The sequence below is a fragment of the Bos mutus genome, chromosome 23, assembly GCF_027580195.1.
Source record: "Bos mutus isolate GX-2022 chromosome 23, NWIPB_WYAK_1.1, whole genome shotgun sequence".
NCBI lineage: Eukaryota > Metazoa > Chordata > Mammalia > Artiodactyla > Bovidae > Bos > Bos mutus.
Window position 1 is genome coordinate 43401599 of NC_091639.1, and position 13562 is coordinate 43415160.

The window sequence follows — 13562 nt, forward strand, 5'->3', positions numbered from 1 at the left end:
CCTGCATTGGAAGGCTAAGTCGCAAGCCCTGGACCACCAGGGAAGTCCCAACACATTCGTCCTTTTAAATTTTGTTTATTAGGCCCATATTCTATAGTATGTTTTATTTGACTGCAATGGCTATTAATGAATTCTTTGACAGTGGCTCTTTGTCACAGATATCTTTCTTGGCTCAGGGAACCTAACATGTAGGGATAATCTCCTGTTGAGGAGTTGCTTTCTTATCTGGTGACATTTATCTTTATCTAAGGCCAGCTGCCTGACATCTCTTCAGGGCTCTGTTTATGGGGTTTGAACATCTATAAATGGAAACACTAGCTAACCAGAAATTATCGCCAGGGCTTTCTGATAGTGTCCTGGGCTCTCACAACTTGGAATGTCCTGCAATATCTAACATGTAAGCACATCACATCATTTTCTAGACAGAATCGGAATCTTGCCTTTTCTTTCTCTCTCTCATTCTCTTTCAACATGGACTTTGAAAAGCATGGAAAAGGAAGCTTATTAAATGAGAATTTAGAGGAGAAACTGACGGTAAGGCTGATATTTCACAAACACGGATTTATGATGTAACTAGCAGAGCAAAAATCAGTTGTTATAGTGTGAAAACGTTATACCAGGCACCTGTGTTTCCCTGTTTTTCTGGTCAATGACCTTGAAATCAATGAGTTCCAAGGGTTTTACTGAAAACAATGTGATAAAATTATTAATATGATGTCATTACTAGAATGTGGGTAAATTAGATTTAGTTAAATGATATGGTTTATCTCTGTTTTAACAACCAGGATCCATTTATTTTGAGACCTGGTGGTGGTCACCTCAATACTGGGAGGTTATTTTCTTTACTCATATGAAGTTTAGCGAATATTCAAAACTCAATTTCAGAGATACCAGGAATGTGTGTCAAGGGAAATCTGAGTATTATGGACAATTTTAATTTTTTTATGGAAAAAGTTAATGATAAAATGTAAGGATAAAATTTACTTTTGAAAAAGTTTAGTTTTTGGCAGTAAAATTTGTAAAAGTTGCTTTACCTTGATGCTAAGAAATTTAGTGTCAGTAAACACAGTGGCCACTTCTGTTTGCTCAAACACAGAATGTGCTGTAACATAGATTAGAATGTATTGTTCATGGTTCACCTGATAGGTTTAGGAGATTAATTATGTTTATAAAGTTACTGAGGCTTCAGAGTTAATGTTAGAACAGGGCATGGCTTATTTTAATAGCTGTACAAGTAGCAAAAACTAAAACTGTATTGACTATAAGACTGTGGCTTCTTGAACTCATGAGAATGTATTGTTCTGGATGTCTGACATTGAGATATATGCACTAGCAATGATATTAAAACCGGAAAGTGGAAGAAAAAACCATATTGCGTTGAAAACTCCTAACGTATGTTAGAATTTCATGGTCTTGAAGAAATATATTGGATAAAATATATAAAACTTCTTCTTAAAGGATTTGGGTCATTTTGAATATTGACCGTGGACCTCTCTTCAGGTGATTGTTTAAACATGTCATGGCCCCAGACCCCTTTGCTTTTGGACTGTTTTAAAAAGTCATGTATTACTGTAGAACTAACTAGGGGTTTTGAATCAGGAAGATCTGATGAGAATCCTCACTCCATCACTTCTAAATGTGGGATGATGGGATTTTGTTTAAGCCTTTCGCGTCTCAGTTAAGTCGCTTGTTGATGGGGAGCAGTGATACTTAATCGGAAGGCTGTTACGAGCATCAACTATAATGTATGTGAAGTCCCTCGGCTGAACCTGTTATTTTCAAACTGCTTTTGGCCTGACTTACTTAGCAAGTACATATCCAGGCTTTGTTTACATAAAATGAGAAAGCTGAAATGCATTTCAAAGTAAAAGGAACACTCAGATATGTGAACTATAAGGCTTAGGAGTTATAAAACCTTGATGGAACCAGATAGATGGTTAATAAATACACCAGTAAGAGTTGCTATGAACGAGTGTGAAACTGGATCCAGAGCTCACTGGCAGTCTTTTAGAGGAATAATAAACATAGTGGACATGGGGCAAGTGAACAAAAGTGAAAATGAACTCTTGGTGTATAAACGTTTCACTGCCCGGGAGGTCAAAGGTGCCCGAATCTCTCCGGAACACAGCTCTGAATCAAGAAGTGAGCAAAAACCTCTCTTTAGAGGGAGTAATTGTCATAACATTCATGGACTTTTGTCTGGAGGGGAAGCCTAGGACTGGCCCCTGATTAATTTCCAGGAGATTTGCAGGAAAATCTGGGGTGGATCAGAAGACGCCAGAATATCCAATCTGTACTGAGCATAGGCAGTTCTCAGGGAGGGCAGGAACACAGTAAATAAAGTTCAGTACTTGGGAAAGTTACCTGTGCAGATAAATAGATAAATAAGTAAATGGTGCTAGTACTCAGCTGCTCAGTCGTGTCTGATTCTTTGTGCCCGTGTGGACTGTAGCCTGCCAGGGTCCTCTGTCTTTGGGTTTTTCCAGGCAAGAATACTGGAGTGGGTTGCCATTTCCTACTCCAAAAATAAGTAAATAATATAACAAGTAAAATTAAAGCAAGAAATCTTGACTACTTTCCAAACTCCTTTTATTTTAGATGATTAAATGCATCAACAAAGAATTTCACTTACATTGATCTTTAACTGAAATTTATTAATGAAAAAGAAAATACAGTATTAACAGAGTAAAAATAGTCATGCGTCTCAGAGCATTCTGACTTAATGGTGGTTTCTTTCTCTTAAAAGGTGATAAGAACAAATAGATCTCACACATAAGTCTAATAATTTCTATCACATCAGTTAGTATATCTCGAGACAATTCTATCTTCCCAAGTAATAAATGTTCAATAAATATCACAAAAATCATCATAATGAGAAGGGTACAACAGCCAACTCATTTTATACGGATGCTTGGTAGAAACAAATGAACACAGTGGAACTGACTGCTGTGTTTTTTACTCAAAAAACATTGCTTTTTTGAGTAAAAGTAACTATCTGAGATTGAGAAAGAAATTAATCATCTGACAGTTTGTTAAACAGGATGTGTATAATATAAGAAGCTTAAAACTGGTATTTTAAGTAAAATTTTACCTTTAATTATTAAAATTTTTTTACTTATTTTAAATTTGAGGGTGAAAGACTTATCCTATGACATGTAGATTTCCTTAGGATCCACAAAAACATTCTCCTCAATTTTAGGGAAAGAGAATCATGACTCTTTTGAATACAATGAAAGAGAAATGATGTGGAAGAAAAAATGATGGGTAAAATATAAGTATACCAAACATACATTTAAAAATTCTGTGGTAATCCAGTGAAGGGTAGTACTTTAAGGTTAAATCAACTATCAATTTATAGATTCAACAATAAAAGTAAAATCTTTTTCTAAGAAGAAATCTGTTAGCAAACAAAACACAAAACTACTGTTTTGGCTATAATTCCCGATATCATTGTTGAGTTTTGTTTGGAGCATTTTCAAAGAGTCAACTTCATGTCTGTCCTGAGAAACAAAAAGATCCTTTCAGATCGGTATGTATTCCTGAATGCCCATTTGAACAAGACATGTGCTAAGGGCTGCCACGGAACATGCTTGATAAAGCCTCGGCCATCGAGGAGATTATTATGTTTTGATTGTTTTTTAGTAGATTATAAAGGAATAATGGTAAGCTTAAGTAGCTTAGAAATATTCTAAGGGTGCAAAACATAAACATTCCAAATTTTTTCATTCTTACATAGACTCGGGACAGCAAGACTATATATAATTACTCATCAGAATGTCTTAACAATGAGAACAATCGTGAAGCATTTTATGCAGTAACATATTTTGTTTCATTATAATATCAACTGCTGGAGGAGATCACAGAGAGAACATGACCTCTGGTTGACCCAAGAGCAAGACCCAGGCAGTGGAAGCCTCTTCCCTGGTCTGCTGTCCTTAGAATATGAATTCTGTCTACTGTTCCCACAGTGGGAGCTGTTTCAGGGATGCAGCCTTGAGAAGAAGGGGATGCTGAGACTGTCTGGGTGGGATGGTCTGACTGGACCCAGGTAGGACCTCTCTGTAAACTTCTAAGATTCTGACAGGCAATCCAGGAGATTGACTTCTCTTGCTGATGCCCAAGAAAGCCTTGTATGTATGATCCCTGTTTATTAAACCTTCCACCCACCTTCTGGAGTCTCTGCCCCTTCTCTGGTCTCTCCTAACCCTCCCCGTATGATAACCAATTTCAAATTTCACCCAGCAAGCTCCCAAGGCATCAAACCAACATCTGCATACCTATTTATTTTTCTTATTGTATCTAACTAGGGTCCCTGGTAACAGGCACTCAGTAGGTGCTTACATATCTGAACAAAAAAGTGTAGACTACTGCCAATGTTTTTGGTGTGTTATTGAGAGATTATTTTCTGTACAGCTTGAGTGTTGTTTCTGATCTATGCATTATTTCTGACAAGGTAGCATCACATAATACAATAAGTGGTAAATTTAAGTTTGTAGTTCTCTGGAGGAAAGGTGCTGAATCTCTGTATCTTTATGTCATAATTGATTGCCCTAGATCCTTAATACACTAATTCTGGTGATGACCAAGATGAAGGGAAGTGGAGAACAAACAAACAATATTTCCTTTTCTTTGACATTTGGTCATTTATCTTGAAAACTTCCTTCCATTTCTTTGCTATTTGTGAGAGTGGTCCAGTGACCCTTGCTATGTTCTGGACTTCACTGAGAAGTTGTTCTGAATGTCCACTGTGTCTGGTTACTCTGATGTAGAGGATATGAGTTAATCTGTGCCCAAACCTTAACTCCTCCATGCTACTGGCTCATTCGGTTTTCCGGGTGGCACCGTCACGGAGAATGGCAGGCATCTGCGCGTCTCTGAGAATGCCGCTGACCTCTCTGGCACGTCTGTGGTGCCTGCTGTGAATTCTACACGCCTCCTAAGATGGCCCATTCGTCATCAGTATATTTTGAATTTAACTGTTTGAGAGAGCCAAAGCTCTGTAATAAGCTGACACTCAACATACTCTGTGGAAATAATTATTTTTCACAAAACAGATGGGTGGTACTGAACACAATTTTATGGTAAGCAGCTCAGTAAGCCTCCCTTGACTGGAAGGCAAACAGAGGAAACTCAGAACTAGCTTCTCTGAATTCCTGAGCTCAGCGTCACTTCCGAACTTTTAGTGAGATCAAGTCAGTTGGTCTCATATCTTACAGGGGTAGACCTCCTCTGAGAAGTCAGTAGAGGGGCATAGGATTGATCAGTCTGTACCAGGTATTAGGGAGTTGATTGATTAAGATGTGCTCTCCAAAGAACTGAAACAGCCCTCAAGCATTGTGAGTAGTAAGAAGATTCTGGTTTCACCCTAGGTGAAGATGTATAGTTGCACAGAGTAACCATGAGTCCTGACCACTGGCAAGTCAAGGTAAAAAACTAAGTAACTACTCTTAGAGCTCTCTTTCATGAGAAATAGTCCCACCCGACGGAGGGGCCTGGTAGGCTGCAGTCATGGGGTCGCTAAGAGTCGGGCACAACTGAGCGACTTCACTTTCACTTTTCACTTTCATGCACTGGAGGAGGAAATGGTACCCCACTCCAGTATTCTTGCCTGGAGAATCCCACGGATGGAGGAGCCTGGTGGGCTGCCGTCTGTGGGGTCGTGCAGAGTCAGACACGACTGAAGCGACTTAGCAGCAGTAGCAGCAGCAACCTCTCTCTGGCCTCCTGTTCATAGAGCCAGTAACACATTTTTAAAGCTATCCGAAGAATCTGTAGCATGATATAAAGAACGGAGGGAGGAGATGAGACGCTGTGATGCCATAATGGTGATGGGTCACTGTCATGGGAATCAGTGGGAAACTGTCAAAGCAGTGGGAACTGACTCTTCTTTTAAAACTAATTTTTACTGGAGTGTAGTTGCTTTACAATGTTGTGTTCGTTTCTGCTGTGCAGTCAAGTGAATCAGTTGCGTATATGCATGCATCGACCTCTGTATAGTTCCTTCCTGGTTAGGTCACCACAGAGCACCGAGTAGAGTTCCCTGCTCTGGCGTAGGTCCTCACGAGTTGTCTGCGTAACGTAGAGTAGTGTGTATATGTCAGTCTCCGTCTCCCGGTTCATCCCGCCCGTCCTTCACTCCTTGGGAACCTTAAGTTTGTTCTCTACATCTGTACTCTATTTCTGCTTTGCAAATAAGTTCATTTGTACCATTTTTCTAGATCCCACGTATAAATGATGTTATATGATACTTGTTTTTCTGTTTCTGACTATCTCTCTGCAAATGGCACTATTTCATCCCTTCTTTGGCTGAGTAATACTCCTTTGTGTATTCATATATACACACACAAGTCTTTCCTGTCCATTCCTCTGTCAGTGGACATGTGTAAATTGCTCCGTCTTGGCTGTTGGAGACAGTGCTGCCTTGCACACTGGGTGCAGGGGCACGCATCCTTTTGAACTATGGTTTTGTCTGGATATGTGCCGAGGAGTGGTGTTGCTGGATCATATAAAAGCTCTGTTTTTAGCTTTTTAAGGAGCCTCCATACTGTTCTCCATAATGGCTGCACCAATGTTGTAGTTGAGTCTTAATGGGCATCATGGCAGAATAAGGTGAGGCTGGGAAAATGATGAGTTAGGGTAGGTGAGTGCATGCAGGTGTTCTGGGGACCATTCTAACATATCTATGAAAATCAGAACAGAGAACCTACGTGTGTGTGTGTGTTCTGGGGACCATTCTAATATATCTATGAAAATCAGAACGGAGAACCTACGTGTGTGTGTGTGTGTGTGTGTCTGTGTTCTGGGGACCATTCTAACATATCTGTGAAAATCAGAACAGAGAACCTACACGTGTGTGTGTGTGTGCATGCGCGTGTGTGTGTGTGTGTGTGTGTGTGTGTGATGAGGACTTCTTATTCCAAAGAAGAGGCTTTCTTCCTAAGTGCCTATGTGGTGAAAAACATGCTGTATCTGAGGCTAGGGAAGGTTGTATTTGTCTGGCTTTTGACAAGTCACTTAACCTTTGGTGTCCTGGGGGTTCCCTGGTGGCTTAGTCAGTAAAGAATGTGCCTGAAATGCAGGAGTCTCTGGGTTGGGAAGATCCCCTGGAGGAGGGCATGGAAATCCACTCCAGTGTTCTTGCCTGGAGAATCCCATGGACAGAGGAGCCTGGTGGGCTACAGTCCATGGGGTCACAAAGAGCTGGACACGACTGAGTGACTAACACTAGCTAGTGTCCTAGCTAAGAGGCTAGGTTGTACAAGGCTGGGTTGGATTTGTCAAGATTGTTATAATCTCTGAAACTTTGAGTCTCTAGCAAAATACCCTTTGGCTGTGTGCTGATTAAATTTTTTCCATGGCAAAGAATGTCTGTTTATACAAACATTGAAATAATTTGTGTTTTTATGTCATCACTGACCAAATGTAAAACAGAAGTCGTCATGATTAGATTAAACCTTCCTTGCAGTATAGAAAGTTCACAGTTCAGTGCTCACAAATTGAACTGCATATATTTTCAATGTTTTCACTGAGAAATGACAAAGATTTGAGAACTGGATCATGGGGGAAAATTATGGAATCGATGAAGAAAGAAGCATGTAATTGCTTCAATATTAACACTGAAATATTATCAAAATAAGGCATTCTGTTTTCTTACAGCAGTACATAAAGTGGGCTCTGTGTTTTCATCAGGAGTAGCAATTTACAAAATATGGGCTCTGTGTTTTAAATGTTATTTCTGAGATGGTTTGTTTAGGGCGTATTCATTCCCTCTTGTAGTTCTCACTGCTCCTTGCAATGTGCCTGACACAGATAACTTGGTCCCTTTGCAACTCTAATTTTAGTCCCTTTTGCATCACTGAGGTTGAGGAAAAAGTGGATTGCACACGAATGGCAAAATCCTAGCCACCATTTCCATTTTTCTTTTTTCTCAAAGGGAAAAAAATGAGGGCTGAGTCTATTAGAACCCAGGGCAGGGAGGGGAAGAGAAAAGTGAAACTGATAAGGATCCAGATTTCTACTTTATGGTTCACAGGAAGTTCTCGAAGCCAAACCAGTCCTTTGAAAATCACTGCTAATTAAAGCAGTGTCTGCTGATAATGTAAGTCTGAGATGCGCTGTTTGAATGGGTCTTTTGCTGGAGCTCTGTGTGCTGACGAGTAGAAGAAAGATGGATGGTGGGCTCTCACCGAGCTGTGATTTCACAGCGATGTTTGTAACACCCTGTACTGCGGTGAGGTGGTTCCTAGGTTCTCGTTGTGGGAATTAACAATGACTTAACTAGCCACGCGTGCTGTCCGGGGTATGGCTTCCCCCAGGGAATGGCAAGCAGACTGTGGTATTAGTGATGCAAGCACGTTAGAGAGTCGTGGGCTTTGTTTTGCTGCCTGATCATAAAAATAAGGAGATGGCTTTTTAAAATGGCGAGAGGGTGTCTGCGATTTAACAGCCGGCGTTTCTCTTTTATTTATAACCTGAGATTTTCTGGAGCGTCCTTTCGTCACTTTCCTTCTCAGTTAAGTGGGGGTTTCCTTGCACAGGTAGCTTCTAGGGAAGATGTCCCCACAGTTTTTTCTCCAAGATTGGCCTTGTGTCTGTCAGGATGTAGCCATTAAGAGACCACTTCATGCTCGTAAATACTGACTTGATGACGTTCATTTTCAGAGCAGAGGAGAGAGCTCACAGGATTGCTTTCCTGAACCTGTTACACTTTGCTGGGATGTCACGTCATCATGGGGAAGCTGAATGAGAAAATGTCAGCTTGAATTATTAAGCTTATTAGAGAATGGGCAGCTCTTTTAGAAAACGTGAAGGTAATATGGAAAACAAATGTGTTTTGATTTCCGTTTTGCTTTTCCAGTGGACCTCAGCTTTCAACCTGGGAATTCCTGTCTGTTTGTCGTTCCGTTGGCTTCTTCTCATTCATTCATTCATCCATCCAGCCTGGGAGTTCGCTGCGTGTAGCTTGTGACTTTCTGCCCACCCGTTCTCCTTTGCACGGCAAGTGGAAGAAGAAGCGAGATGGGTCTTAGAGACCGCCAAAGAATTCTCTTCTTTGTAGCCCACCTACAGTCCTGCCCTCTGAAATTTGCCTTTCTTGGCTCTGGTGCCTCCAGGGTTTGGAGAGGCATCTATCAAGGCCCCTTCCTAGCTGCAGCTCTGTTTCATAGCGCAATGCTCCTCTATCTCCTATCTTCCAGGAACTTACGGCACACAGCTTCATGCTAATTCCCCTCCTATGATAGGTCTCTTATAGTTGTGGGTTTATTCTTTTAGATTCCTTTTCTCTCCTTTTAATGCAATCCAGAGGAGGATGTGAGGGAAATGCCTGGGTTCCATCAGTCTTCTCGAACCAAAAGACGTGTCAAAAGTCAATCTTCCTCAATGTTCAATGTTGGAAAATCTTTTCAGTAGGTGGTGAGTGTTGTCAAACACCCAGATTCTTCATTGAGAGAGAGGTTCTGATGTATAAATGTTGTATAAGCCATGCTATATGGTGTGCCAAGAAATATTCTGAGCATGTAATTAAAAATATTATGCTGTTTCTGAAAGTTGGAAAATGAATGTTATTGTTTTGACCCTGCTTCTTTGTGCCATAGTGATGGTGGTGGTTCAATGCAGGGACTCTGGGGTGAGCGTTCAAATCCAGGCTCTTACGTGATCATTCTACATCAGCTTCGGTTTCCTTACCTCTAAAACAGGATGTGACTCGCCTCCCAGGGCCGTTATATGGACTGGCAATGAGGAAATTTTGGAAAAGCACTTGCATACAACAAGCTTCAATAAACAGGAGCCATTAGACAAAAGGAAATCACAATGGGGTACAAGTTACAGAAACCCTGGATTTGTGTCTGGGGTTTGTCCTCTGCGAGAGAATGTGATTTCTTTTTAAAAATTTTTGCCCACACTACACAGCATGTGGGATCATAGTTTCCTGACCAAAAGTCAAATCCTCACATCCTGCAATAGAAGCAAGGAGTCTTAACCACAAGACCACTAGGGAAGTCCTGAGGCTGTGATTTCAAACCAGAGGCAATGCTTAGAAGGTGTGCCAGCATCAAAATTCTAAGCTTTAATTTTGTCTCTCCTGGAAGGTGACAAAATTTCAAAAGTAAGAGTGTTTATTTTATTTTTCCCAATTATTTTAACTTTAATTAATTTTTATTGGAGTGGAGTTGCTTTACAGTGTTGGTTAGTTTCTACTGGATGGCAAAATGAATCAGCCCTACATATATGTGTATCCTTTCCCTTTGGACTTCCTTCCCGTTCAGGTCATTGTAGAGCATTAAGTAGAGTTCCCTGTGTATACAGTAGGTTCTCATTGTTATCTATTTTATGTATAGTATCATTAGTTTCTGTAGATCAATCCCGATCTCTTAATTCCTCATAGCATCCTACTTCCCCCTTTGATATCCATACATTTGTTCTCTATATCTGTGTCTCTATTTCTGCTTTGCAGATAAGATCATTTATACCATTTTTATAGATTGCATATATATATGCATTAATGTATGATATTTGTTTTTCTCTTTCTGACTTATTTCTCTCTGTATGACACTCTCTGGGTACATCTGCATCTCTACAAATGAACCATTTCATTCCTTTTTATGGCTGAGTAATATTCCATTATATACATGTACCACATCTTCTTTATCCATTCCTCTGTTGATGGGCATTTAGGTTGCTTCCACATCCTTGCTATTGTAAACAGTGCTGCAATGAACATTGGGGTGCGTGCATCTTTTTGAATTACGGTTTTCTCACAATTGCACTCATCTCACATGCTAGTAAAGTAATGCTCAAAATTCTCCAAGCCAGGCTTCAGCAATATGTGAACTGTGAACTTCCTGATGTTCAAGCTGGTTTTAGAAAAGGCAGAGGAACCAGAGATCAGATTGCCAACATCAGCTGGATCATAGAAAAAGCAAAAGAGTTCCAGAAAAACATGTATTTCTGCTTTATTGACTATGCCAAAGCCTTTGACTGTGTGGATCACAATAAACTGTGGAAAATTCTGAAAGAGATGGGAATACAAGACCACCTGATCTGCCTCTTGAGAAATTTGTATGCAGGTTAGGAAGCAACAGTTAGAACTGGACATGGAACAACAGACTGGTTCCAAATAGGAAAAGGAGTATGTCAAGGCTGTATATTGTCACCCTGCTTATTTAACTTATATGCAGAGTATATCATGAGAAATGCTGGACTGGAAGAAACACAAGCTGGAATCAAGATTGCCAGGAGAAATATCAATAACCTCAGATATGCAGATAACACCACCCTTATGGCAGAAAGTGAAGAGGAACTCAAAAGCCTCTTGATGAAAGTGAAAGTGGAGAGTGAAAAAGTTGGCTTAAAGCTCAACATTCAGAAAACGAAGATCATGGCATCTGGTCCCATCACTTCATGGGAAATAGATGGGGAAACAGTGGAAACAGTGTCAGACTTTATTTTTGGGGGCTCTAAAATCACTACAGATGGTGACTGCAGCCATGAAATTAAAAGACGCTTACTCCTTGGAAGGAAAGTTATGACCAACCTAGATAGCATATTCAAAAGCAGAGACATTACTTTGCCAACAAAGGTTCGTCTAGTCAAGGCTATGGCTTTTCCAGTGGTCGTGTATGGATGTGAGAGTTGGACTGTGAAGAAGGCTGAGCACTGAAGAATTGATGCTTTTGAACCGTGGTGTTGGAGAAGACTCTTGAGATTCCATGGACTGCAAGGAGATCCAACCAGTCCATTCTGAAGGAGATCAGTCCTGGGATTTCTTTGGAAGGAATGATGCTAAAGCTGAAACTCTAGTACTTTGGCCACCTCATGCGAAGAGTTGACTCATTGGAAAAGACTCTGATGCTGGGAGGGATTGGGGGCAGTAGGAGAAGGGGATGACAGAGGATGAGATGGCTGGATGGCATCACTGACTTGATGGATGTGAGTTTGGGTGAACGCCGGGAGTTGGTGATGGACAGGGAGGCCTGGCGTGCTGTGATTCATGGGGTCGCAAAGAGTAGGAAAAGACTGAGCGACTGAACTGAACTGACTGAAATGATGGGTATATGGTCCAGTAATAGGATTGCTGGGTCAGATAGTAGTTCTATGCTTAGTTTTTTAAGGAACCTCCATACTCTTTTCCATGTGGCTATTTCAATTTACGCTTCCACTAACAGTGCATAGGGGTTCCTTTTCTCCACGCCTTCTCCAGCATTTATTGTTTGTAGTTGATGATGGCCATTCTGACCCTTGTGAGGTGATACCTCATTATAGTTTTGATTTGCATTTCTCTAATAAAACATGGCACTCATTTTGAAAGACATGGTACACACTCAGTGGAGAATACTTATATTACATTAATGCAGATTCTATGTAGGGAGAGAACAAAAAGGCTAGATTGTGCAGTGCAAATAGTTATGACATACTTAATATGTAGCTCATACAATTAATAAAAAATATACCAGTGACTGCTAGACTTATCAAGGCTGGATGTTTGTAGGAGCGGAGGAGTTGAGGTGAATTGTTAGGAAGGCATCCTAGTGCACGTGTGTGTAGAATGTTTAAAAGAAGAACATCAGTTCAGTTCAGTCACTTAGTCATGTTCAACTCTTTGTGACCCCATGGACTGCAGCATGCCAGGCCTCCCTGTCCATCACCAACTCCCGGAGTTTACCCAAACTCATGTCCATTGAGTCAGTGATGCCATCCAACCATCTCATTCTCTGACGTCCCCTTCTCCTCCTGCCTTCAATCTTTCCCAGCATCGGGGTGGGACTCTTTTCAAATGAGTCAGCTCTTCCCATCCAGTGGCCAAAGTATTGAAACTCCAAAGTATTGGAGTTTCAGCTTCAACATCATAAATATGGTTAAAAGTGCTGTTGGACTGAAAAAAGTTTTAAATCCAGAAACTGTTTATTCTCTTCAGGAGATCATAATTTATGTTTCTTACTTCATCTGCCATTTTTCTTCCCTGGACATAATGTATTTTCCTGGGAAAGCAAACCACCAATGGTTCACTTATTTACTTTAGAATTTTTCTATAAAACATATAGTTCCTATACTACAAGTAGGGCTTATATTAGGACAACTTTTCCGGAGCATAATACGTAATGAAGCCTTGGATACTTGTATGTCTACTGGCCAGGTAATTTTACTCTAAGAATTTTTTTGAAGCACAGAAATGTACAAATATTAGTTTCAATGATGTTTATTGCCATATTGTTTGTAAAAGCAAGAATAATGGACACAGTAGAGAAAGTAGTTACGAATCCACGATAATATTATATGAGGAAATTTAAGAGCTGTGGGATAGTGGACAATATACTCCACTTTTTTTCCCTACAAAAATACAGATATTGTGCAGTATGGAATGAATGAGTCTTTTATGGACCTTCTACTTGGGAAGAACATTAGCAAGCAAATCAGTGAATGTATTTGGGCAGTGCTTCTCTTTACAGATAAAGTCTGCAATACTGTGAGTTGAACTACATTTTTCAGTTTTACTAAATTTCAAATAGCTCAGAGTTATTTTTGTTCAAAATAACCTCACGTTTTTATGATCCTGCTGAACT

General features: G+C 40.3%; 1 protein-coding gene across 1 annotated transcript in view; it reads left to right on the forward strand.

The window, feature by feature from the left end:
• Positions 1 to 402: 402 nt before the first annotated feature.
• The window catches only part of MLIP (muscular LMNA interacting protein), a 278691-nt gene continuing 265531 nt past the window's right edge, over positions 403 to 13562 (forward strand). The window contains 1 exon segment of the mRNA XM_070361005.1: positions 403 to 534. Coding sequence (XP_070217106.1) covers positions 472 to 534 — 63 coding nt within the window. The 5' untranslated portion in view covers positions 403 to 471.